This window comes from Sylvia atricapilla, chromosome 4, assembly GCF_009819655.1.
Source record: "Sylvia atricapilla isolate bSylAtr1 chromosome 4, bSylAtr1.pri, whole genome shotgun sequence".
Lineage (NCBI taxonomy): Eukaryota > Metazoa > Chordata > Aves > Passeriformes > Sylviidae > Sylvia > Sylvia atricapilla.
The window spans coordinates 28,194,875-28,222,566 of NC_089143.1; the positions used below are offsets into that span (position 1 = coordinate 28,194,875).

Here is a 27,692-nt window from a genome sequence, read left to right on the forward strand (position 1 = left end):
TTAGCACAGGATCATCTTGCCTGGCCAACTCTCCTATGTCACAAAACAGTCAATTAGGCTGTTTTAATAATAATTAAAAAAATATAAAATATTTCTTTTTAATAATAATTAAAAATAAAAAATAAAAATTAAAAAAATAATTTTAACTGAAAGCTGAAAATGAAAAAGGAGAAAGACTATGGACTTCAGTGACACCAAATGATGGGGCAGGCACTAGATGCAAGCTTACATGCTGATGAGGGGTTAAATCAACCATTCAGAGAAACCAGTTGCTTCCTGTTTTCATTAAATTTCTAGCAAGAAGGAATAAGTATATTATAAAGCCAAATACTACACAGGAACCACATTCTGAGAGCCAAATAAAGGAATCTCCCCAAGTTCCTCAGGAAAAGGTCACAGAACCCCAGAATGCTTTCAGTTGGAAGGAACTTTAAACATCACGCAGTTCCAGCCCCGCTGCCATGGGCAGGGACACCTTCCACTAGACCAGGTTGCTCCAAGCCCCATCCAACTTGGCCTTGAGCAATTCCAGAGATGGTACAATGCAAGTGTCTTGGAACACAGCAGGTTCTGGAAACAGTCACTCATTTACTTTTGAACAGTCAGGTTTTGCTTCTTGCCTAATTTTCCCTTTCCTGCTCTCAGGAGAGCCTGTACACACCCACGTGTGGCAGGGAGAGGAGTGGAGTCAGATGTTCAAGCTGTCTAAAGGCACTTGGAATACAGTACAGCATCTGGTACAGGTTGTCCAGGTCTGGAAGAGGGCAATGTTCGGCATGTCAGTCTTAAGGGTTAGCACTAGAGCAACATCCTAAACATTAAATCCCCTACAGCCTTGTACCAGCTAAGGTACACCTCTTCAAAAGTGTCCAGTGGCACAGAGATTGCTAAAACCAGCTGGGTCTGATTCTGCCCAGGCCAGCCCCAGCAGGCAGGTGAACTGGCACATCCCTGTTCATGTGGAGTGTATCAGGGCTCCAGGAAATCTCAGAGAGCAAGTCCCCTATGAAATGAAGTGTGCATCTCTACCTCTCTCAAAACTTTTGTCCCAAGCATTCTACCACAGCAGTTGACCTGGAACAGAATTCCCTTCCTGGCTATTTGATAAGGTCAACCTGACACAGAAAAGAAAAACTTCTGAGTATGTCTGGCACCACCCCAGCACAGGCAAGTGGAACAGAGCCACTTCACACAGCTGCACACAGAGAAATTGGGATAAGGCCAGCCACACATCTCAACATAACACTGTAAGACTAACCTTCATTCTTATCACAGATCCAGACCTTAGGAACAGTACATGAGCATGAAAACAGTTTCTAAAAACCCACAATAAACCCCACCCTAAAAACCACTAATCCCAAAACACATCCGACCTTCTGCAACACTCAAACTGAGAGAAGCTATCATGACTCCAATTCAGATGAAGGCAGCATTGAAGAACAGCAGGGTTTATTACACACTTCCATACCCCATCTACAGAACCTGGGCATGGCAGAACTGCCTCACACCATCAGATCTCAGCTGTGGCTCAAGTGCTTCAGCACAGGCCCGCCCACACATTGTAGACAGCACCCAGGGCTCACAAGCTTTCCGTGAACCCACATACAGAGCAAGAGCAGGTATTTCAGTGAATCTACTCACAAATATCCTAAACCACCAAAAGCAGCACTTGTTAGCTTTGAAATGCCAACTCTGAAATGCACCTACTGAAACAATGCCACAAATCTGAAAAGATACACGTTATCAGGCAATTGGCTGTTTGATCTCAGGCTGCCGGTACACCAACCCAACTGTTAGTACAATGAACAACTTGGTTATTAAGAAGAGCATCAGTCCACTTCCTTAGAAAATCTAAATTTTTTATTATACATACTGTATTACACTGAAAATACGTACCCAAAGACAGAATATTTTGAATTTACATCTGTACAAAAAAAACCAACCAAACAAACCCAAACAAAAACCAATAGAAAACATATGGGCTATGCTATAGATGTGACATTTTACAAAAAGACAGTTTTTGTTAAAGGCACCAGAATCCCAGAGGGCTCTGGCTTAACATTTTTTAGTCTTTTTTTCCAGTCAGATCTTATTATGAAAATGTGATTCACTCTTAAACCGTGTGATGTCAAAGTCTCAAGATTCTTTTATCTGAACAAGTGGTCTGCTCTTTGACACAACTTAGTGAGAGAAGTGACCAATTCCACATGGAGATGTCAAGCGACTACCAAAAGCTCCTCTCCACTGTATCCAGGATCCTGTGGTATTGAACTGAAAGATTAAATGGCAAAGCCAGCACTGAATATCAGATTAACCCACAAAACACCAGCCCAATACTAGAGTGTTAACTGTACTAAGCCTAGACTGGTTTGTATGGAGATAACTACAAAGCATTAGAGTAGCAAAAGAATTAACAGAAAGATGAAAACTGTGATCAGAACTCTTGCTCAGCATCCTTCTTGGGCTCCCTTTCTTCATTACACTCATTTCACTCTTTCTGGTCCTCACAGCACAAATGAAAGAAAATGGAGCCTTCAGAAACCTAGCACTTCACTATAGGACAAGTTGTTGAACCCTGGGTAAGATGAATGTGCTCATTCTCCACTAGAAACAAAGTTTGGACAGGAAGGGAAAACACAAGCCCCTTTCACTGCTTCCTTCTCCGGTATTTCATACTCAGATCAAAGAAGCTGATTCATATCATGCCTAGGCTTGCACAGACAGAGGGTTCTCTACAAGCAATGGCAAGAGAGACTGGGACATCTCCCCCCTTGATTAGATGCAGTTCAAGCCCAAAGTTCTAAAGTTTGGGCTTGCTATTTCCTAAAACTTCATGCTTGGATAAAGGGACGAGGAAAGGACAAAAGCAAAGTTTTAAGAAAACTGAATTACTTCTCTGGCCAACTCAGTATATCTGCAAGCCATTCTAGAGTAAAGAAATGTTTTTGTTTAACCTACAGCACGCACTAAGCCTCACTGAATAGCTTGACATCCAAATGACTGAGTGTTCAAGACAAACATCAAGCTCCAAGGCCAGATTTTGTTCTGTATGCAACAATTCCAACATACTGGAATTTCAATATTGAAGTTTTGTTGCCCTTTCTGATTTGTCTGGCATTATTCCTACTTTCAGCACACAGATTTGATTATTTCATGCACTGGGCCAAAGAAGTCCATTTAGTTTTACTTCTTATACTGTATCATTTTAACAAGGTTGCAGAAACTTCCCTTTCTTTAGGTATTTAAATGCTTTCTAGATTCACAGATCAAATTGAAGTAATGCTCTGGTGTTGAGGGCCATAGAGTGACTTTAAAAAAAATATATTTTTGCAGTGTTAAAATTGCCTCATCCTAATGAGTTAACGGAATTAAAAATATACTATAGTTCTACTTAAAATTTCCATGAATTGGCTATGACTGACTTTAGACAAACAGGCCTGGAGACCAACTGCATTATGCAGCAATTACAAACAGGAGCATGGTTATAAGCTTCCTACATACTACTGCATTCAAATGACTCCACTGCATTCTAGAAGGGCTTCTTGAAGAGCAGAGGGACAGCTATCTCCACCCAAAGCACAGGCCTGAAATGCAGACTTCTGTGGACCCAGAAATTTAGTGAGGGACCACCATTAATCTCAAGCAAGTGAAAAGAGCCACCACACAGCAGCTCCTGACTACAACTGAACTGCACAGGTTACAGTGTGAAGCTTACAGTGACAGTACATGCCCCTCAAGCCAATCAATTTTCTAAATGTTCATTTTTAACAACTGTATCTGATACTTGCAGTTCATCTAGCAAGCAGGGACAGGTAAGACGTATCACATACACTTACAGAAAACTGGTCATCACAAGGAAACTTTAAAATCTGAATGCAGACAACAAAAGGAATGTCACTTTTCTTTAAACCTTTCTTCTAAAAGATGAATACTTTCATATCCTATCATTAGCCCTCAGTGTGTAACACTCTAAAACCAAATTAGTTATAATACATTCTACTAAACTGCTAAAAACTAAAGCTCACTACTCACCCTCACTTGTCAAGCTGTTTTCTAGCTGTTTAAAAAGAAAAGTTGGAATCAAAATTACAATCTACATTGTTTTTGAAATGGGCAATTCTGGGGAGGACAGCCCCAATGTGACAGTTATATGTGAGTAACTTTCACACTAAAACATGCACAACACTCTGTAACAGCAGCAGTTACCATCAAACACCCTGCCAATTACAGGAGCTAGGACATTCTGTGTATTTGCTTAAATAAAGTTAAGAAATCTACACTTTTGGTCACATCTTTAAACACTGTAGAATTAGAGGGCAGGTTTTTTTAGTATTATTTATACTTGCCCTGTCTTGTTGGGTAGTTTGAAAAACTAATATTAAAATGCAATAAAAATTCCCCAATAAAAAAAAAAACCTCTAATCAAACATCTAAATATCTTGATTAGTATACAAGTGTACTATGGGATTTGGTCTGCTTTCTTTTCAGAAAAAAAGGAACATCAAAAAAAAAGCGCCTCATTTTGTCCAAAAAGTTCTATTTCAACAGGAACCTGTAAGTCAGCCCAAGGTACCTCCTCAACATATCTGCTACTCGTCTCTGTATTTCTTCCTTCTAAGCAGCATTCCCAACCAAGCACAGCTCCACAAGTACTGGCAGAAACCAGACACTGAATCCAAGACTCCTTCAAATGATGAAGCCAAGTCTCCCAAGAAGGAATCCTGACTTATGTGCATAAATCCTCTCAGTAAACACCAGCTTTGTTTCTACTATTAATGCCAGACTACACCAGTGGTATAATCATACCACTGGATCAGTGGTATGAAGACAGTTATAAAGATAAAAATACGCTTCTACTAACTAGCAGGGGACAAGTACAAGGCATATTTATATGCCAGTGTAACTGTGGTCACAATTAGCAGTTATATTGATAAAACTACACTGGTAAGAACCACAGCTACAGTCATTCAAAACTTTTTGGGTCAGGGCTTGGCAATCAAACACTTTCTGACTGCTCAACCAGACATACATTAACAGTGCCTCAAGACAACAAAACTACCTCTTTACTCAGATGTGTCTCAACCATTTCTAGGGCTATTTTAAAATTAAGCTCCAATTGGTTTTGAGATGTAGTTGTTTCCCTTCCTCCAGGTAAGTTATGCTGTGCAAAGGTCTTGTAATGCAAGAGCCATAGATCAACTTCTACCCCAAGATTCCTGTGGCAAGAAACTATCACTTCCAGGCAGTGACAAGCCACAGTTACTTTTATAATTTGGAAGAGTTTTTTTCTTCAGAAAGTTATGATACTCAGTTTCTGTCTATCTCAAATAGTGTCAAATATAGATTAACTCATGCTGGGCATGTACATTGACAATACAGAGAGTTAACAAAGCTGCTCAATCTCATCCTATGACCCAAGCATAAATAAGCTACACATACAGTGGGTACCTTTAGACACTGACATCTACCATCTGCAATAGTTATACTGCAGCTGAAATACAAAATTATCAAGCACTGACCTGTGGTGCTTCCAACACCCATTCTTATGACAGAACTCATGTTGCCAAAGAAAAATTTTTTACAATAAAGATCTGTGCCCTCAGTTAACAGTAAACCGTGAATGACTGCAGCAGTCTTCTCTTCTGATACTTAGCAGTAAACTGCTCCCATCTGTGATCTCCTTTTTCAGCATCTTGAACTGCAGGAAAACAAAAACACACCAACAATGTCCCCCCGTCAAGATCATCTTTCCCTCTCCCAAGATTAATACAAAAAAAAGAAAAATAAAGCGAGTTTGACACCATCATCTTCTGTGTTTGCTGAGCTCAGTTTGAAGAGCATAGCTTCTACTCTGGAGGGTAATAAGAAATGTACACATGAATGCCATTTTGTACAGTTGACATACTCTATGAGCTGGTTGAGGCTAAGCTTGATTTGGTCCAGTCTGCTGCTGCTGCATCTCTTAGGAAACATTAGTTATAGGTTTGTACTTCTTGAATCTGGTCCATTCACCAGTAGCATAGTTCATTTCAAAGACTGTGTCAACCAACATAGTGGTGCTGCCAGTGCCATCTGCCTTTGGTAAATCTTCTGTATGTTCACTGAGTTTAATTTGGATGATGTCACCTTGCTCTTGGCAAGGATTCTCTGCAGAAACAAGGAGAGAAACATGTTATACATTTCAACAGTACATTAGACAAGATAAGGGGTTCTTATGCTTAAAACACAAACAACAAGTCTCAAACCCAAAGATAAGCAAACCACAGATGAAGATTTTCCTCCCTCCATACTCCTGAGACCGACTTTTAAAAATAACAAAACCAGACCCAAAAGATGAAGCTCAAGGCTAAAGTAATTGGAAGAACAACAAAGGAGGGAGTGAAGCCTGCCAGTGTCATTTCTTTCTGCCTCAAGAGTCAGAAAAAAAGCTTATATTTAAATGGAGTTTGTAAACTTGACCTACTGGAGTTACTTTACTTGGGAGACGTTTTGTAGTTAAATGCCTCAAGAATTTTTAGCTGTTAAGGAAGCCCAAAAAGCTTCACTGAAACCACTTGTCCCAGACTCAGCTCCATGCCAGTGGAAGTTTTAAATGTTACACTTCAAGGTACTGGGATGATGCTCAAGAATATCAGCTGAAGAATATCAGCTGGCAGTTATTTATCCAACCTTCAGAAGGTACTGACATTATTACTGCAGGATTTTGTATTAATATATACTTTATTATATATACATACATGAATCTGTATCCCACACACTTCCAAAATAATATTTTACCTAGTGTTAGAAAAAGCTGTCCATGTAGATATTAAAGTACAGCCTCCTACTGCAATTTGAAGTAGCACTGAGTACTGAAAACACCATCATTAATGCACGATGCACCAAACTTAGAGCTCAGGGATAGCCACAGTAACTCTGCTCTGGCCATTCTCACTAGTGTACTGCATTACTCCAAATACATGAGCCACTCTTAGGCTGCAGGACTCTGGTTGTAAGAGTCCCCAAATACCAAATTAGAAACCAGAGCTAGTGCAGATGATGGAGTTCATTTAAGGACTCTTAAGCCCCTTCTCATCTTACATCTGATAATCTTCTAGGTAAAACAGCTTTGGTCTATCAAGGCAAATACATAACAGGATCCAGCTATGAGACAGCTTATCTCCCTGTGATTCACAGCACCAGTTGTCTAAAGCCTCTAAGGTAACGGTTGCCAGTTTCTAAAGCAGGGAATTAGCAAAGAGGCTCTGTACTACCCAACTGGTACATCGACTGGTCACAAAAAATTTACATTCATTGGTCCTCTAGGCAGAGCAGTAGCACCTAACCACTTTGTTCACTGCTTACCAGCTGCCATTTCTCTTCAATCCTAAGCTATCATTTTACAGTGAGATCAGTTATATGGTGGTCAGCAGCTGTTCTGACAGACCAGTTGACCTAGTGGAAATAGACCCTAAAGACTCACTTCCAGATAGTTAGAACTATAATTCATAAAATGATGTAGAGTCCAGTACATACAGACAAAGCTAAAGCAATGCACTCGCATATGCACATTTAGAAATGCTGGGCTGTATTTCAGATTTGTGTATTCAGAAGCAAGCTAAATTAATATCAATACATGCCTCTGGATCCTGCCATGAATCCAAGTATAAGAGCCTTTTCTGGCCTTGTAACTTTGTTTGCAGTCTTGAACATTTCCTGTGCAGCATACATTTGCTCCCTCTGTAACAGACACAACAAACATCAATTAAGCTTAGAAAAGCTCTGCCGACAGGGACCACATAAATACCCACAGAGGAGCATAAAAGAGTAAGGTGAAAGTTTGTAGGACCTACAAAAAGCTTAACAGAAAAGGCATCTTAACCTCAAGGCTTCCCCTCTGCAATACTTATAATCTAACACATACAGCAGTGACAACTGAACTCTGGATGTTGAAAAAGAACACTCCAAATAGTTACAGAAACATGTGAGAGGCTTAATGTTTATGTTATCAATTTTGTGTCCTTTATGACATTAGGGAAAAAATAAAGCAATCCAATGCTTTCTCTACAATCCAACAAACCCAGGCTTGTAATAATTTCAGAGGATTTATTTTCCTTTAATAAATGCAGTAGAGGTGCTGAAAAGAAGTCACCCAGCTTACTAAAGTTAATATCTTGCAAGCCAGCCTTACAGATGTGCTTAGCACAGTCTCCAGCTCAGTTGCATCTTGTATACCAAAGTACCAGGAATTAGAAGCTTCAAGAGATATCCCCACTCTCAGGCTTTGAAAAATGTGTAATGGGGGGATGAGGTGGATCTGAAATAAAATCTTGAAACAATCTATTGATGTATTTTCTCCTGCTACAGCAATGTCAGGACAATTTTAAGCAATTTATATTATGTGCAATTGGCTGGGCAATTTCTGCTGGAAATACACCTTTCACCCAAAATTCTATATAATGACGTAACAAACAGCATTAAGTAATGACACCTTACTGCAACATTAACACTGCACAACTAAAAATGTCATGAGTAACATTAAGACAGCAATGGTAAACCACAACGTATTTTTGCAATCTTCAGTTATATAAAAAGCAGCCTCACTCAACCACTCCATGATCCAAAGGCCAAGAAATGCTAATATATAAATGAGATCCAATCCACATGAAAACCATCAGTCAAAATGAACCTAGTTTTACTTACTGTGAGAGAGAGGCTTTTCTTCTGTGGTGGCTGTTGCTGAGTTTGGGGAGCCACTTGTGGTGCCTGTGCTGCAGGGGAGATGGCAGGAGGCGTGGTGGGTGTTAGGGGTGAGGTAGGTGTAGCTGCAGGGGGATTAGAGTTACTGTTGTACATGGGTGTTCTTTGTTTGAACTGTGCAGGAAGAGTTGTAGTAGCATTTGGAGCTGCAGGCTCTTCAGTCTGTCTGTTGGTCTGCAAGGCCTCTCGTGCAGAGCCAGCTGCAAAAACCAGTCAGGATAATTAAAAACATTATTATCCACAAATAGGGATTACCATCACCCATCACATTAGGCCTTTAAAAAAACTAAAATCTCTGATGATTCCATTTTAGCACCACAATTCAATATGCCATCTAATATCCATATGAAAAAGTTAAGAGCTAATGCTCTTTTCCACTCAATTATTTTTAGAAATAATTAGACAACAGAATAAGCAGCTGTTCAATACAGATACACTATATTTAGCATCAAATCTGATGTTTAATTGATATCCAATTTATTAAATTGAAACTGCTATACTTACTTTTCAGTTTATATAGCTATAACAACTGTATTCTGATCCTACCAGGATTGTTGCTGTACTATTGCACAGAGCAAGTCCAAAAATATTTCATCAGTTTTTACCTAATGTAGTGGCAGCTTTCAAAGGAAGTGCCATTAAGATACTGAAAACACAAATACACTTTTAACAGATGCTACAAATCACTCATTATTTAAACACTAACTGCTAGAAGTTAAAACCCCACAACTTTGATAAGGCCTAACTCTGTTCCTTTTCAAAGCTGATCCATTCACCTGCAATAAAGACGTTATACTATTCCAAACCTGGCTGCAGTTGAGGCAACTCATGAAATCCCAGCAGCTTGACCATGCAAGTTGTCATCTGTCCAGCCAGTGGTAATTACCCAGTGGACACTCGATCTACGTTCTTTTGCAGCTCTTGGATACAGGCACAGCTGCCCAAGCACCCTTCACAAACCTCCTGAGGTTTAAGCTGACCTGTTTACACTGTGCTCACAGCAGACTAAAGACAGATATGGATTAGAGCTAAGCTGGTGCCCTTCAGATCAGCTTTTAGGAAATGAGACTTCTATGGTTCTCTACCTTGGCACAGATATGGCAATGGTTTTAGCAATAGTGGTATTTTTCAGTAGATGTGGAACAATTGGGAGGATAAACATTTCCAACTATGAGTTACTCCTTATTCTACAAGTTTCATTACTGGCTTTGTCTCTTGTCAGAGTAACTGACTTTCATAAAGTAAATGTCTTAATTATGCAACCTCAGATTATATGGCACCAAACCTGTGGATCTTCTGTGTGTATCTTATAGAAGAAAGAATATATATATTATTCTATATAAAATATATATATTCTTATATATAATATAATAGAATATATACTTATAAGAAAACAGTTTTATGTTTCTGGTCCATAAGGAAAGCTAAATATCCCATACTCCCAAAGGAAATAGTAGAGAATAGAGAATTTTAAACTGGCTTTTCCTGCTGTTGAACACAATGCCAGCAGTCTGCAAAATAGTACTATAGCTGCTGACACACTGATGTGTTCTTGGCTGCATTCCTTCTGGACAATTTTCTGCCAGAGAAAGATGTGCATAGACCTTCAGAGAGATTCTGAACCATTTTGAGACCAAATGAATTGACTGTGTTTTGCATATGCAGTTTTCTATAACGCCCAACATGCCACAGCTTACCAACAAAAGTAAAAAATAATGTATTAAACTGAAATATTGGTTCTCTGTTAACGGACAAATCTGGTAATGAATCCCAGTCATGGACATCTGTTAGCACAAACTGATACATTCCTTTAAAGACTTCACATGCAGCAGGGAAGGAAAAATAAAATCAAGTTGGTGAAATAAAAGTGTAGGAAAAAAGGACTTGCACAAACTATTTTTTACTATTGGCAATTTTCTAGAACTGAAAATAAGAGCACTTTTCAAAATATGCCGGAGGTCAGCTATTATCTTTGTCATATAAAGGTAGAAGAAAAAGGGATGGCCTAATCCCAAAGTGTGTGAAAGGTAATATACGCTTGCCTCTAGAAATAAAACCGACTTCTTAAAGCAACTATATTTTGTGCATGCTATCATGTGTGTGCATGGACTATATACTTCAGACCTAAATTGATTACTCTCTGGGGATTACAAAAGCTGGATTTTCTATTACTGTGTAAGAAAAAAAAACCCCAACAAACCAGTAACCTGTTTCACTTACTTGACTTAACTAGTAGTGACTCTTAAAAATTTAGAGCCAACAATTATGTTCTTTATTTAGGTTAAATGATATGTCTGGTTTCCCAAAACTCAAAGGCTAGAGTCTTGCCATGGATTTTATATTGCTAAAGTGGAGTTTCACTTTAGTTGAGGGACAGTAGGTTTGTAAATACAAGAACAGCCATACAGTAAAACTGTACAGAGCTGGAGTTATCAGGTCCCGAGAGCAAAGAAGTGTCTGTTACCTGGCTGTGTTTCAGAGCTTGGGATATAGGAGGAAGACGGCACCACACTGGGGGTAGCAGGTAAATAACTTGTAGAAGGTAGTGCAGGCTCATTGTTCAATGAGCCAAGTTTCTACAGAGGAGAAAAGAAAGTATTAAAGCCACACTGCAAGTATTCATGGGCTGTTTCTGCATTTTAAATACAACTTCAACATTAGTTTTACTAAGACATTGCTTTTGGGAATTCCTCTTTGGGAATTTTAGGAGTCCTACCTAACGACCTGCTCATCACTAACTTTCTACTTCGAACATTAGAATTTTGTGCAGATGGCACTCAGTGAAGAATTACACTCTAGGATTAAGTGATCAGCCAGAGGAAACATGCTCTTCACCATTAGTAAGCAGAATCATATTGATCCATGGGCATAAGGCCCACTCCCTATCACCCAGGAGAACACAAAGGCCTCTGGGACATAGCAAGCAGAAAGCAGCAGAAACAGCACAGGCAAAAACACCATCCCCACTGAAACAGGCAGTCAACACCAACATGAGTGATGCCATCTAGGATGATGAGGCTACAGAAAAAGCCCCATTTTGTACTTAATTATACGTGACACTGCATACACAGCATAAAGCCAGCAGCATGGCTGATGATTTCACTGCCTGATCCAGCCTTGTGAACATAAGGGGGTGAGAGAGAAAAGAAGTTTTGGGGAATAAGTCTAACGGATCATTTAAGGTAGCCCTACTACATAGAACATGGACATTCTGTAACATGTGGAACTTGCTAAAATGAAGATTCTCTTAGCACTTTGAAGCAAGAGAGGCAATGACCTTCACTCCAAACTCTGGTCTACCAAAATCTGCCTGTATGTTGGCCTTGGCTTGTCACACATTCCCAACAGACAGTTTCTCACTCAAAAGTAAGGGCAGGACATAAGATTCTTGTAGAACCTACACCTTGACTGAGAAAACAAAGCTGCACCATGGTTTCTAATATGCTGTATCTGAAATAGGAGGAAAAAAGCCTACATATGACTTGTTCACCCTCTCCCTGACTAAATGACTGCTAGCAACAGCTTTGCTTTTTCTTTGGTGAAAATACAATGGAATTTTGAAAAAAAAATGTAAAAAGTTTTACATAAAGAGACATGTTTCAACAAGTAAGTAAAATACCATTACAGGTGTTTAAGTAGTTTAGAATAGCACATGTCAAGACTATGGGGCTGGGGGGGGGGCGGGGTTGACTCGTTTTTTTGTTTGATTGATTTTGCTTCATTTTACCTGGGTAGACACAAGGCCAGCAGCATAATCTGGGGTAGCATTTTCTACTACTGTTTCTTCTTTGGCTTGTTTTTCCACAACTTCTGTATCTATTGCATAAAAACAGAAGTAAGTCCAAAACTTTTTTCAGAAATATTAAGTACACTTTTTAAACAAAGACATAAAAATGCATTTCTCAAAAGTATGCTAAAACATGCTTGAAGACGTATATGCTGAAATAGAGACAGTAATCTCCAAATACAGTTTTATAATGAACCCAATAATAAACTGAACCACAATGTACAGGATACAGTAACTGAGTAATCTGATACTAGAAAGCATGAAAGCCCAAGCCACATTTTAATTGCAATTATGGTCTTTGTTCTAATTCTTTCTTTGTGACAAATACAAAGAAAGTTGGTTTGGGACAAACATGCTGCACAGTCTATCTTCTTGATACGGTTAAGTAGGGCACTCCCTTATCACTTGCCTTAAAAGCAGTGTATCAGATATTATTCACTTGCTAAGATCTCTTTTGCTAAGTCAAAATTTTGGAAAGTGCTATAAATGTTTTCAACATTACTTTCACCTAATTTACATGGCCATACAGCCAGTAGAAGTGACCATATGAAAATAACTCAGAAAAATTCCAGTACTGAAGCCACTCACACACCTATGGGCTGCCCAAAGCACAACTGATTAGCTCAATTCTTTCACATGACTGAGTTATATTACCTAGGCCAGGGCACTATGAATAAGAGCACTGAAACAAGTGAAAATACTCCCTTAAAATCTGTTTGGGTTGGTTGGTATCACAACCCCTCATTTTTTTATGTTTAACTCAGTCTAAGATTTAGCAGATTAAGAACAAAATGGTACTACAAATCTTGATCCTATTTGCAGGTGTACTGACAGCCTTTGAAAGTAGAATGCTGTACCAACCTAATGTCTTTCTTCTTCTCTTTGCTTCACGACCAGCACCCACCATATCCAGCTCAGAGATATCTAGAAGCTAAAAAGAAAGACCACAAAGAACTTAAAAATCATTGTTAAATGTATGTAGTTTATCTGTAAATATCACCCTCTTTTTTTTTCTTTAAATACATTGATTGAAAGCAGCAGGAAAAATTCACCTTAGGTGAGAGAAGGGAACTGAGCAGAAAAGCAAGAAGGGCACCTACCTTTACTCCTCTTTCTTTGCGTAAAGGTGTTCTTGAAGGAGGAATAGGAGTTCTATTTCCAGAAGGACTAAAAACACTGGGTGCTGAAGTACTCCTGAAGGGAGCTTGTTTTGGTATCCCTTTGAGCGGTGCTTAGGGAAGAGCAAAGAAAGCAACAACTGAAATATGTGTTTAACTGTTCATGAAATACGCTTTAACGAGTTCTTCAGCTCTTCCCCTTCTTAACGCACACACTACCTGCCCTTTAAATTAAAATACTTATAATGTGGAATTGGCTATAACACTACATGTCCCTCAAAGGTCAGATTAGGTTATACTCTTCAAAGGAGTAAGAGCCAATCTGACCAGTGCTTGCAACCCCATTCTACATGAAGTAATCAAAGAGGTGCACTGCTAACAAAATCTCCTTCTCCTGTACACACAGATGCTTTCCTTATTTGTAAAAAATAAACACTGAACATGTAAAACAGTACAGAACATAAATCTTTTTCATTCAATTATTGCCAAAGTTGCTCTTTGATTTTCTCAATCTAATTACTTGGTAAAACTGTATTTAACCAAAAATCTTAGCCAAGCTTCTGAAGGGCTAAGGGCTGGTGATCTACTACAAAAGGTAAGTTAACTGCCTCACACAAGGGTGTGAAATTCTAGAGCTGCTGTTTGCACAAGGAGGAAGATCCAGTCTGGGTCTACAGTGCAAACAAAACACTGCTGTCTCAACACTCAATACCATCAGCTACAGCTGTAAGCATCTGTTTCCTCCCAACTCTGTGATGCTGCCTACTGTTAATGCTACCATTAAACACAGCAATCTTCTATTAAAAGATATGGGATACACTTATGTATCTATCAGGTCTTTGAGCTTCCTGACAATCTCATCATGCCCTGTAAATTGAAGATAAACAGAGAACTTCAGTTTGAGCTTAGAGACTCTGTATCCCTCTAAATGTTGTACTGAAAATGTTTTCATCATAGGACAATGCTCTGACCCATGTAATTACCTTTCAGTAGAGCAAACCTCAACAGGTTCCCAACTCCTGTTTCTAGAGGCAAACTGGCTCTAAAGGCCAGATCTAAGAACTGGCTTTAGCAATTCAACAACTACACAGAATGCCAAGAACTAATGGTTCTTTTCTCTAATGGAACAATTTTTAGTTCAAATTACAACTAGACCTTTTGCATTTTCTGCATGAACATGAGGCCAAACTTCAGCCCTCAAAGCCACACCTTAAATAGCATTGACACCAAGACATCATCTAAGGTTCACACCTCACCTCAGCATCACTGGTGGCCAGGAAAGTTATACCTGTGCAGTGACTTAAGAGTATGTAACTAATTTTAAACCCTCTTCTCAAACCTTATTTGAAAAATTCAAGCAGCTCAGGAACTTCAGCAAACAGGTGAAATGCATTAATACAAAGCTGAAGGATCACTCCATAGGTTTGCCATGTAGAATCTACTGCTCAGCCTTGGCTGCAGAGAACACACAGTCCCCTCTTCTTTCTCTAGACAGAATTATACAAATATAAGATAGTTTCAGTCTACTTCACAGCATTTCAAAGAGCACAGCAGACTACTGTGATCTACTCTGCTCCCTTCTGGAGCAACATGGCTTAGTCAGGAGTTATTCCTGGAGTGATGCAAATTAAATTCCTATCAAAGTCTACAGGCAGGATCTAGCTGCACACAGTTTAGAAGCATGGCAGATATACTTGCCATTTAAAACACCCCACACACTGTTGTTCTTTCTGACAAGACATGTGAGAAATATTTCAGTATCAGGAGAGAGGGAGGCAGAAAGCAAAAAATCCTTTGCTTCCAAAAGAATTTAAGCTTTTGTAAAAAACCAGATGATAATTTTATTCTTCATCAAGGCTACTTTATCAGGTTTTCTTTCTGAGAACTGATGAAAGTGAGCCATACTTGTTGTATCTATCTTCTTGACCAGTCCCCTGCCTTTGGCATGGAAAGGAACTCCTGCAGTCTTCTTGAGCTGTTGTGCGGTTTCTGTTGCTAAAAGGAAAAATGGCTTTAGTTATTACAGAACCTGTGCTGAAAATATACAACACATTGCTTCTTACATAAAATGTGATTAACTAGTACATAAAGAGATAGGAATAGCACCAAAGAATTATATTTTAATTAAAACCCAGGTAATTTATGTTTAGTAAGCACAGTATTAGGAGAAAATGAAAAATCAATATAACTATGCAATGGACAAAGTGGCCCAAGCCAAATTAAATTACCAGAATAGGCAATTTACCCAATATAAAATTAAAAAATTCTTAAAAGTTATATGACACATAATGAAAAGTTACAAATTTTGTATTTAACCAAACCAACTCAAGTTACATGCAAGAAAGCAGCAAGCTGCTGCAACAGAACAGCAGCTGCAGTAAACTATTTTAAGATCACTTAGTTCAACCAGCTACCAATACATACATGTACACATACGCTGCCTTTTGTTAAGAGAAAACCCTCTTGGTTTTTTACTTCCTATACAGCCATACTTTCACTGAGTGAAAGAAAGCATTAATTAGCAGCTCTTGCTCCCTGCTCCAAAAGCACATGGCAAAATAAAACTGTTCTCATTTTACTTTTGTTTCAGGAGATTTAACCAAAGCTGTCCCTCAGAAGTCTTCCCAACTGACTGTTGCAGGGGTCCAGGAGAGGACCACTCTTCAGCTTTAAAAAGAAAGCTACAGCTCTTTGTATGCCTTGGAATTCTGAACAGTATTTAAATCAAGGTTATAATTTTAATGCAATACTGGCTGGAATGACCTGCACCTGCTCTTCCACATACCAGTCCATCCTCATTCAGGAAACCTCTTGTAACAGAAAATTATAATGTGTATCACCATTCTGGAGAATAGGACTGAATATACCGAATATAAATCTTCCTTTCACTATTTCATTTGTACACAATCTTAATACTACTTACACTTCTGCAAGAGTTCAGCTCTGAGAGTGGCACTTTTAGGTTTCCTTTTCAGCTGGAAATGTTTCACTGGGGGAGTAAGTGGCCCAGCTAGTGTTGTCAAGGCATTTTTGTTTAAGTATTGGCATTCCAACGGCAACATAGCTGAAGTTTCACATTCACTTACTGCATAAAGAGTTAACACAGTACACAGGGATATTAGCACCTCTTTGACAGCTCATGACAAAACATTTTACAACCCTACAGGTGATTTTAAATTTTAGATTACTTGTATAAATACCAAGACTACTTCAGTTCCAATTATTACACAATACATAACCAGTTATTAGTATGTTTGTTTTTCCCATTAGCTTAATAAAAGCTTTCATTTTAATTATACCTAGTCAAATCATAGGTATCTTAAATATGCTACTATTGTCAAAAAATATAAAAATTATTGAATTCTCAGATTCCTTAAAAAATACACATGAAAACCAAACTACTGAGTGAAAATACAAATCACAAGTGTGGACAGACAAATGATGATTCCTTTATAAAAAGAAAACGAGGTGTTTCCACCTCCAAGTCATTTAATTATTGTTATGCTGCAAACTCCAGTCAGAGATCATGTCTGTCCATGGATGCCTGAGGGCTTTTTCCAGAAAATGTGCTAAAGTGATCTAGGAGAAGCTTTGCATCACCATTTACTGCTTGAAGCAGCACCTGTGCAAGTCCCCTATTTTCAGCTGCTGGACAATCAGTAGCTACTTGGCCATCAGCAGCAAACCCTCCCTGAAATCAGCCTCCTTTTAGCACCCATCACCTGCTGTCCAGACACTCCCAGCAGAGGCCGCCCGTGCCCAGGACAGTGGTGCTGCCTCCACACAAGGCAGACTTGCTGTCGTCTTGGGTACCACAAATGGCAGACAGAGCAACATAGAAAAAGCCTCTACTGACTCAGCTGCAGCACAGCCTGCCTGTGATACTAATGAATCCACAGAAACTTCTGTGCTGCCCTTCACACTCCGGGCAATAACTGACATTAAATTCTGACGATATGTGAAAAGACAATTTAAGAAGGTACCATTCCTCAATGGTACAAATACTATGTTCCCAGTCCAGTAACATTCCAGGTCATGAACTGTGGTAGTTCAGAGACAAGACAGTGCTTGTTCTTGTACCTCTACTGTTAAGAGAGCAAAGCTGCCTGTGAAATGACAGGTTATTCCTTAAAAAAAGGCACCACAGTCCTGCAACTTTCACCGACAGAAAAGGCTTACCTTTCTCTCTAAGCTCTCCTAAAATATCTTGAACATTGGGATTCTGTTCTTCAAGATCAAGGTTAAGGGAGCCAGTATCTGGAAAGGATTTTAAAATATCAGCTACCATTAAGACCCAGGGGTCTGAATCCAAGGTAGCGAGCTGGATAATTTCAGTCAGTGCCCCTTTCATCTAACAAAAAAAGAAAAAGAAAATCAACCAATTGGAAACAGTTTTAAACAGGTTATAGTTGGATTCATTTTAAAAAGACACAAACATGCACAATGTTTTACTACTGGGGGAGGGAAGAGGGAAACTGTTTCCACACAGTTACACATTAACTCTAGAACCAAGCAAAGAATGAACCAAAGAAAGTTTTTTTATACTGCTTTCAGCCAATCTAACCCAAGTTCGTTTTGAGCTTTTGACAGCTCAAAGTTTTGTTTAGCACTGAGCATTTTTACTAAAAGCAGCAGCCAAATTTTTACATTACTGACTCCTTCTGTTTTACACTCATACTCCCTGTGGACCCACATCTCCTATTCAGTGATAGGAATATGCAAATAGAATACAAGTTATTTTGAACAGGCATCTAAATGAAGATGTGCCCCTTGCCAGCCTACAGCATAATTATGCAGACCGATTATACCTGCATCATAATTGCCTTCAAAATATGACAAACTCAGGCCAAAATAACCTAATCAATACTGTACTCTTTGACAAAAATTATGTATTATGGAAGTAAACACAGCCCTCTAACATGACACAAGTAACAAGATTTTCCATCTACCCAAAGTTTCTACACTCAGAAAAAAATTATTTTTCTATTTTGAAAAATAACACATGAAATAAAATTTAAATTTCATTGTAACAGTATTTTTTTTATTACCGACCAACACATTTGTTGGCACTATGACATGAAAATCAAGGTGACTACAGTCACAAGTTTACTTCATTCTCAAGTAAGCATAAACCCCCAAAGACTGAACACTATTTTTTTCCTAAGTAAATTTTTATGTAAGCATTAGCTTCAGAGAACTAAGATGGTTTGAGATATTTTGTGTGTCTAACAAGCCACAAAACACAATTGTAAAATTACATAAAGTAGTTTACCATATACTCTATCTGCATAGTATCAACACTAAAGAATGTGCAAGCAAGTATAAGGAAATACATTAATTTTGATATTTTTCACCACCCATTGTGGCACTTATAGCTTAATTACAGTCATCATGTTTGTGAACAGAGGAAGACAAGCAAGAGACTCATCTTCATCTTTATGCTGTACTTCTTTCCCTTTATTTAAAGCACTCTTATATGAAAAGGTTTAATAAAATAAGCTTACTCTATGCATGAAATTCTAGATACAATAAATATAAGTTAAATTTCTGCTTCCCATTCCTCTCCCATCCAGTTTTAAAGCTCAGAGGCAAACAAACATTGACATTTCTCAAGTCCTTTCATCCATACAATGTTATTGCCCTCTCACTTTGGGTTTACAAGTCCACTACAGAGGCAGTTTGTCCTTTACCCCCTGCATATTTGAGGGCTCACATATTATGTGCTTGTGAAACAAACTGCATCAGTCCATCTGACCCAAAATGAGCATCTCTGCAGCTTCAAGCTCAACCAGCTGCTTGGAATGACTGACTGCAGCCACACAAACACCAGAACTACAAAGAGCAGACCAGGAAGAAGACACTACATGGGCCAGTTCCCATCTTCACCAGTGCCATTTATTTGCTTTGGATTAAACTGAGCACATAACCAGGACCAGACACTGTTTAATGTGCTGTCAAATTTAACCACCGCTTATCCAGAGGGAAGAATCAATTTCTGAGGTTCTAGTCTTTCTGTTCTCCATTGCTTATTTCTTCCTCAGTTAACCAAACCCCACCAGAACCTCCACACACTTGTCCATCTCTCTATTCAAACCCTAAACTCCTTAACAAAAGACACTTTTACAGTAGATGAGGATGACTGTCAACACTATCGAAGCAAAGCCTTTTGTTCTCTTACCTATCCTAAAGGAATCAAGGTACTGATTTACACAAAACATCTGGAAACCTAAAGCATCCCAGAAGAGCTGATGAATTCATAGCTTTTCTGTGGACACCACTAACGCAGGTAATTGTACAGAACGTCATTTCCTTCATCAGAGCAAAGTCAGGCAATAGCTAGAGGAAAAATGTCTCTTGCATCCTCACAATTTACCTTTCTTATCTACTTCACAAAACTCCTGTTTGTACCAAAATTCACAGAGCTACATGCCTACACGATGAAAGTTCCTGTAGAGCCCTGGTCTGGGCACGTTGCATCTTCTCTTCTCTCAGGGCTAAAATTCAGGCAGCCTGTTCATGCCAAAACCCACTGCTTTACAAGCTTTTGGTTCCTTCAAGAAAGGAGCCCAGAAACAATTTGTTTGCCTAGCACTGGGCAAATACCATTATCACAAGGCCTCATGACAGAAAGGACATGGTGGGAGAATCGTCACTATAACACACAGGGAAGCAAAGCACACTAACAAGTACCGTGAGCTAACCAGAGACTTTTCTGAATGTTGCTTTGCATTTAACAAGCCTGGATTCAACTTTTTACTCAGGTTTGTCTTTAAATGGCAATTTAAATACATGTTTCCACTTCACTGGCAGCTGAAAAGACACATTTCATTTATGGTTTGAGAATGCATGAAATGCAACTCAACAGGGAATCCTACACACAGTTTTCCTATTACTTTGCAGGGCGCAGTAATCACAAATTCTTAATTGTCTATGATTGCAACACTGAGTCCATAAGACTCCCATCAGCTCCAATCAGCATCTTGTTCAGCATGAATGTCAAGATCTGATGTAACATGTTCCAGTGTCTTTCTCATTTAAAACTTAAGTATTTTTCTCAGCCTGCTAGCACACAAGAAAAAGCATAGGCCATGACTAGAAACATCTAGCGAGTAGTGATCAGGCAGGATGGGAAGTGTCTGGGAACAGAGACAAAGGCAGATTAATAATGGCTGTGCAGGAAGGACAAACAGGACTGTGGGAAGGTATAAAAAAGGAAATGTTACTACTAACACACAACGTGACACCTCCAAGATGGCTACTTGCAAAGAATTCACATTTATTTACTTTATATTCTGACTAAATTAATGTGTATGACTTTTAGACAATTGCATCAACAGTTGGCTAATAAACCAAATGAAGCTTTAATCCTTCTGAGGCTATAGAAAAGATGGTATTTTAATGGGTAGCTGCATTATCACTATAGAGTATTTTCATTAAACTAAAAGCATTGGATTGAAAACACAGTATTAATATTTACACAATAGAAACCCAGGAGGGTCAAGACCACTATTGTATGTGGTTTGCATTTTAATCATGAAAAAGAGCCAAAGTGGCTAAGAGAAAGATTGGATTAAAATATACTATTTTACATCACATAATAATTATGAACTCTAAGTGCAGGCCAGAGTAATGCACAGCCACTTGTGTGTTCTCAATACAGAGAGAAGTGCAAGTGTCATGTCCCTTCTCACTCCTTTGCAGCCCTACTCCACAATTCCCACTTCCCTGCAGAGATGGCTCCTGGTCCACATAAGCCAATACAAAGAAACAGTTTTGATTTCCACTGTAATAAACAGGCAGGTCCCTGCTGGGATGGGGATCTTCCTCTCAAGATAATTCAGAGAGCACAGAAGTACAGTCCTTGCTCCAGACTTGGTTGTAACATCACAGTCTAACCCTGAACAAATAAATTAAACATTGGCATAAAAAGAAAGCTTGCAGTTGCCATTGTGAATCAGGTTAACAAGAATATAATATGCAAAATAAACAGAAGTAACAGTTCTGCCTAATTCATAACTGAAACTCTGGTCAGCACTGCACTGAGCTTAGGCATAATTTCAAATAAGTGCAATTATCTAGGAAAAAATTAGTAGATGAAAAGCCATAAGACTCAAGAGTTTGCAAGTTCTGCCCAGAGAATTACGGTGGGAAAGGAATTTTTGATAACTGCCTACAAAACAAAACTTAAAATGAAAATTAGAGCCAATTATTCTTATTAGTCAGCAGGAACAAACATGCAGTAATGAAGTTCACAGCATGATAAAAAATTAGGTTTATTACCTGTCCCATGAGAGTATTATGAGGATTAAGTCACTTATAGCTATATAGTATTTGGAGTGTTGAATGAAAACATTATGAAAATTGAAAGATATTACATATGAGGATAAAACCACTTAAGTAAAGGACTGAGCTTTCAAGAGAGCTCACTGAAGGTTCACTTGTCTAGACTGAAGCTTTCACAGAGATTTAGAAAGGACCAGGAGCAATTAAATCCCTTCTAAACCAAATACCACCGGTTTCCTTGATTCCCTCATTGCTTTTTACTTAAATGTCTGCTCCCAAATGGTTTCTGTGTTATTCTAAGCTTTTGTGAAAATGCTACTATACAGAAAAAAAAATTTGAAGAGAAAATAACTCAGTTGAAACTGTTATCTAGAGAGGGGAATATCTTTTAACCTGTAACACATCCTGTAGCTGCTATGGAGATTCCCAAAGCTTTACAAAGCTGATGCAATACATTTTCCAATACAATGAAGCTTCCAAACGCCAGCTCGGTGCTTCTCGCACATGATCGATACAGACCAGCACGTGGCATGGCAAGGACATATGACTTTACAAAGAGAATAATTAAGTACTCTCATAATTAAGTTTAATCACTTTCAGACATGGGTGTGATTTCCAAGTGATAAATTAATTTCCAGGCAGCTACAGCTACCCTGTCTGGGTAGGAAGGCACTGCTTCCAGCGCTCCCCAACACACAAGCAAAGGCTGCTGCAGAGATGTGCACAGCACAGCCATTCTGGACACAGATATATTTATATGTTTTCTCGATAATGTGTGCAGGGTACTCTATGCCAATTAAAACATCAAAATTGTTCATAATAAGTTAGCTAAAAAATCTGCACAAAGAAAAGTATCTTAGCAAACTAATCACAAATGATGAACATCTGATAAGACAACAGTCATTTCTGTCAGCAGTTTGGTTACATCAGCTATTTTTACCATCTATAGAAGGAAGCCTGTATTGATAATAGTAGGCCTACCAGCAATGTCAAGGGTTTTGGCCTCAGGAGTTTTCTATTTTTAACCGTTTTTTTAAGGCCCTTATCCCAGCTTAAGGAAAAAAAAATGTTCTTTAAAGATTTTTAATTAATTTAATTAAAGATGTTAAGGATAGATCAAGCATCATCAGTTCACAGTGAAAGATTAAACTTTGATTGAATTCATGAACTCTACCAAACTCAAAAATCCCACAATATTTTGTTACAGCAGTAACAAGAGCTTTACATCTGGAACAACTGATCATTTTAAGCACACAGTAAAAGGTACAGCGACTGTCTGACTTGCTCTTCTCTACATACACTTTATCTCCACAGCAAACGCAAGCACAGATCCAGGAAGGCTGCTGGCTGCCATCTTCCTCGGGTATGGTTTAAAACATTCAGCCAGCGAATACTCTTGAAGCATTTCAAAAAATTATTTCAGTTTGCTGGAATGCTGCTCCCTCAAAGAGTTGCCATGAGTGCTATTTATGAAGGTCCCTAAGCGTTTTGAAGCTCTTTTCAATCTAAAAGCACCACTGATTTGTCTAAACACTGCAATAATTTCTTGCAGGCTACTTGGATTTTCACACTAAGTTCACAAGAATTTTGCAAACTCACAAGTTCACACGAGCTCCCATCCCCCTTTCTGGCCTTGATTATTTTGTTTGTCCAGAACATGACCCCATTTATCACACACAAGGATGACAGCTTATTCACTGGACAGGCACTAAACATGAATATCATGTTTTAAAAACTAGCATAAACATGCTGAACAAGATTTTTTTTCTTTTAAGTGACACCAGTGTAACAGTGAAGAATCATACAGATGCATGTGGCAAGACAAACACTGACATACACTAAATTATTGCTTAAAGAGATGTTTGCCCATTTTCAGCCTAGAAGTGCACAAGAGCTGAGCAGACAATTCAAGTTACATACCACACCCTGCCTGGTATACATGTATTATATATATTAAGCTTAAGAAGCAGCTGTGTCTTAGCCAAGAAAGAGGCTGGTGAAAGCACAGCTGAGGATACTCTACACAGACAGGAAGGTGAAAACTAACTACACACCACTTCCATGATTGTTACCATGAAATATTACTTTCCATGATGGAAGAAGAAAAGGAATTCCTCCAGTCTGGCTGAAGAAACTTAAGATTTCCAGACATTCTCCAGCTATTGCCCCAAATATCAGTAGCTGCCTATGGGTAAGAATAAGCCAGGTGCAGATGAGGTATGGTCCAGGGCCAAGTGAAAAAGCCTGAAGAGGCAGCTCAGACTCGAGCCAGCCAGTTTATTAGCTGGGGTAGGACGACAGAGGAAAGCACCAGCTGTTCCCAGAAAGGTAAAGAGAGGCAAAGAAAAAGCATGGTAATTTTTCCCACTCAAGACCTGACTACAGGAGGGTAGGGAAAAGCAGTGCTCAGTGCAGACCCCAAATCTTCCACTCCCAAAGTTTCAGCACTTGCTGCTGTCCTTTCTAAAGCCGAGATGCTCGACTTGTGACACCTACACAGCTGCCAGTACTAAGGAAGGGGTGGAGGAAGCTGAACACACACACGACTGCTCCTAAACGATCCTGCCTCTATCCTAGCCGTCGCACAACCACTGCCTCAAAAAAGCACTCTTCCCTAAAAGGCACCCAAAACACAGCCCTACAAAGAGTCCCTGTGGGCCACACAATGGGTTTCATGTCCAAACTGGTTTCAAAAGGCTAGTGCCAACCAGGGAACCCCCGAAGAGCAGGAAGAGGAGGAGCAGCAGCAAAGCTCCCACTCCACTCGCTCCCTTATCACAGGGAAACTCGGCGCTTTTTCTCACACCGAGGACCGAGTCGGGAGACCTTCACTTATTCCTGTCCGTTCAAGGAAGGCTGCGAGGGAGAGGCGTGGACGGCTGTGGGGACCAGCCCTACCACACGCCGCTGCCCTGAGGGGCTGCGGCCGCTCGGCTTCGCCCCGCGGGCAGCCCCGGTCCCCCCTCCTCGCAGCCTCCCTCGTGTGGAAAAAAAAAAGGGCGGGCGGGGGAGGTGGTGCTGGCACTGCCCCCCCTTTTCCCCTCATGCCATCTCCGACCTCTCCCCCTCACACACACACGCGCGCCCCGTTTCGCTGCAACTCCCACCCGGCTCTCACCTCATCCACCGCCCGGCGGGGCAGGTGCAGCATCCCCAGGAGTAGCTTCAGCTTGACGGCCGAGGAAAGGCCGTGGAAACAGAGGCGGATGTTGTCGATGACCGAGGCCGTGAGCAGCGAGGCGATGCTCGGCGGCGCCCACAGCTCGTCCGTGGAGCCCAGTTTGTTGTGCAGCCACAGGCCGGTGTCGCTCTCCCGCATCGACGCCATCTTGGGAGCGGGGCGAAAAAAGAGGGGATTCTCGACGGGCATTTTATGAAGGCACCTAAAGGGAGGAAGGGAGGGGGTGAGGACCCCTGCGGGTCGCCGTCTTGTTCGTAAGCCAAAATGGCGGCGCCCAATGAGGTTGCGCTTGCGAAGGCGGAGGCTCTGCCGTAACCTAAAATGGCGGCGCCCAGGAGGCGAAATGCAATAGGGCGCTTCTCATCTCTCGGCCAAATGCAAAATGGCGCCCGCCACAGCTTTTCAGCCGTAATGCAAGATGGCGCCGCCTCACTGTAGAGAAGTTCCTCTGTCAGCCTCAAGTCATTGTTCCTCAGAGTCCGCCCTGACTCCTCCTGGCCAGAAATGGGAGGAGAACCGCGTATGGGGCACCAAATCGCGAGCAAGCCGCCGAGCCGAGGCGGGGGGGCTCGGCGGGGCTGGGAGGCAGGGCTTCCTGCCCGAGGCGGGTTGGCCCCCGCACCTCCCGGCGCAGCGTTTCCCGGAGCACCACGTCTCCGTCCCTCACAGCCCCCAACCCCGAGGGCGGGCCATCCGTTCTGCCCTGTCCGCCGACGGCTTGTGTTCCCGCCCAGCGCCGCTCCCCGGCGCTAATGCCTCCTTTAAAGTGCTTTAAGCCGAGGCCGCGGCTCCGTCGAGAGCCGCCAGCCCTGCCCGGCCGGAGCGGCTCGGGCGGGGCGGAGAACACCGGCCGAGGTGCTGCCTCCGACGGGCCGGTGATCTCCTCCATGACTTTCCCCGGAGTTTGGCGTGCTGGGCGCTTCAGCCATGCGGGAGGTTACCTCGGTGGCCGTAGCACAGGCGGTAGGCACTCAGAAACCCGCAGCACATACATTCGTGTTCCCTAGCGATTCATTGTTATTTAAGTATGAAAACTTAATCAATTGCCTAAATCCCGTAAGATTCAGGGGCTTTCAAGTGCAGCATAAACGGTTCATTTTAGCATGTCTCTGGTTGAAATTAAAATACAGGAGTTGTAGGAGTACAGAGCAGATTCTGCTGATATCTTTCTCCTAAGTTTTTGAATGAAAACGTTTTCTCTACAACATTATGCCTTTAAAAGACGTTGTTTACAACCTGATTTCTCTGGAAGAGCAGAGCAATTGTTGCCGAGGTCCTTTATATTTCCTCAATATAGAATCACAGAATTCTTCAGTCTGGAAAAGATCTCGAAGATCGAGTCCAAACTCAGCACTGTCTAGGCCACCGCTAAACCGTGTCACCAAATGTCACATCTCCACGTCTTTTAATCACTTCTGCTCTATTCCACCAGTTCCCTGGGCAGCCTGTTCCAATGCTTAACTACCCTTTCAGTGAAAATGTTTTTCTCAATACCAAATCCAAACATGCCATCGCAGAGTCATTTATTTTGAGTTGCTGATATCCAAAATGCTGAGTGTCTGCAGCCCTTGGGTGCTATGACTTCTGTCAGTGTACAAGTACTTTGAGGCAAAGAGTTTCTGTGTGAATAAATGATGTATTGGTACATGGTGAATTTTTTTTCCATCATGCATTTTGTTGGTACCATCAAACAATGTATATTCAAATCTGATTTAAGACAGACCTTTTGTATGCCGTGAGCTGATATTTTAGAACAGCTGAATCAAAGCTGAGGCAGTTTGTAGCAGATACATACCCAGAATTTCTGTTGACCTCTATCTTGGTCTGTGAGTTCAGTGTATAGCTGGAGAGGAATTTTAATCCATGAGTAACTATTTATCTGTTAGTTTGTACAGAAGAAAATAATGTAACCAAGACACTGAGTTAAATTGTTAAATTGGAAACAGAGTAGAAGATTAATTAAAGCAAAATGTTAAAAATAGCTGTAAAGGAATTGTATTAGTCTAGTCATGTAATTAACATGTAATTATCACTAGTAACTGTCACTAACCTTTGCCCTCCATTAATTATATCTAGCTGTTAAAGGTAGGCACCATTATTGGTGAGTCTTTGGTATATGCTTATCTAGATAGTGAGATAGTGTAAAACAATCTAATTGAGCAAGGAAAACTAGTGATGGTCTCACCTTCTAATTGTGCAGAAAAGTAACCAACTCCTTTAAAAGTTATGTTGGGGGAAGTAAATCAGAAAATGTTTACATGGCTGGTTTTCTTCAGCTATAACAGTTAACCTGGTTCTTAGAGATGGCACAAACTCCACCAGTTCAGGACTGGCTGACCTTTGAAAGGGTAGCTCTGTTTCAGTAAAGTTAATGTGGGATTTTGTGCTGGCTTTCTCAGGAGAGCCAAACTGCAGGTTGATGGAAGCTAAGGAAGGGTTATTACACACTCTCTGTTCCTGTGCTTTCCTTGAGGCGTCTGTTTTTGGACACTGTCAGTGTGAAAGCACTGAGCCGCATGGCCATCTAGTCTGAGCTGCTGTGATCACTTCTGGGCTTTTATCTGAAGTGTGACGTGAGAAGGGA

The 27,692-nt window shown here is 40.3% G+C and overlaps 1 protein-coding gene across 2 annotated transcripts; it reads right to left on the bottom strand.

The window, feature by feature from the left end:
- Positions 1-279: 279 nt before the first annotated feature.
- Positions 280-25,892, bottom strand: NELFA (negative elongation factor complex member A). 2 transcript variants are annotated; one of them, XR_010743441.1, is made up of 12 exons: positions 25,046-25,892; positions 17,824-17,995; positions 16,568-16,729; positions 15,550-15,639; positions 13,627-13,757; positions 13,388-13,457; positions 12,467-12,555; positions 11,204-11,315; positions 8,683-8,939; positions 7,620-7,719; positions 5,906-6,147; positions 280-754 (listed from the first exon to the last, which is right to left on the bottom strand). XR_010743441.1 is itself a non-coding variant. In XM_066317368.1 (11 exons), exons 1-11 carry the CDS (start codon positions 25,295-25,297, stop codon positions 5,963-5,965), a joined length of 1,620 nt encoding a protein of 539 aa, XP_066173465.1. In that variant the 5' UTR covers positions 25,298-25,892; the 3' UTR covers positions 1,839-5,962. The 2 variants fall into 2 exon arrangements, 1 of the variants encoding a protein (XP_066173465.1); XM_066317368.1 differs by lacking the exon at positions 280-754 and having other exon boundaries at positions 1,839-6,147.
- Between the last annotated feature and the right edge of the window lie 1,800 nt (positions 25,893-27,692).

Coding starts and splice junctions, on each gene's coding strand:
- NELFA (XM_066317368.1), bottom strand. CDS start 25,297: ATGCCCGTCGAGAATCCCCTCTTTTTTCGCCCCGCTCCCAAGATGGCG. Junction 11,316..12,466: donor CTGGCCTTGTGTCTACCCAG/GTAAAATGAAGC, acceptor TCTCCTCTGTAG/AAACTTGGCTCATTGAACAA. Junction 8,940..11,203: donor AAGCTCTGAAACACAGCCAG/GTAACAGACACT, acceptor TGGTTTTTGCAG/CTGGCTCTGCACGAGAGGCC.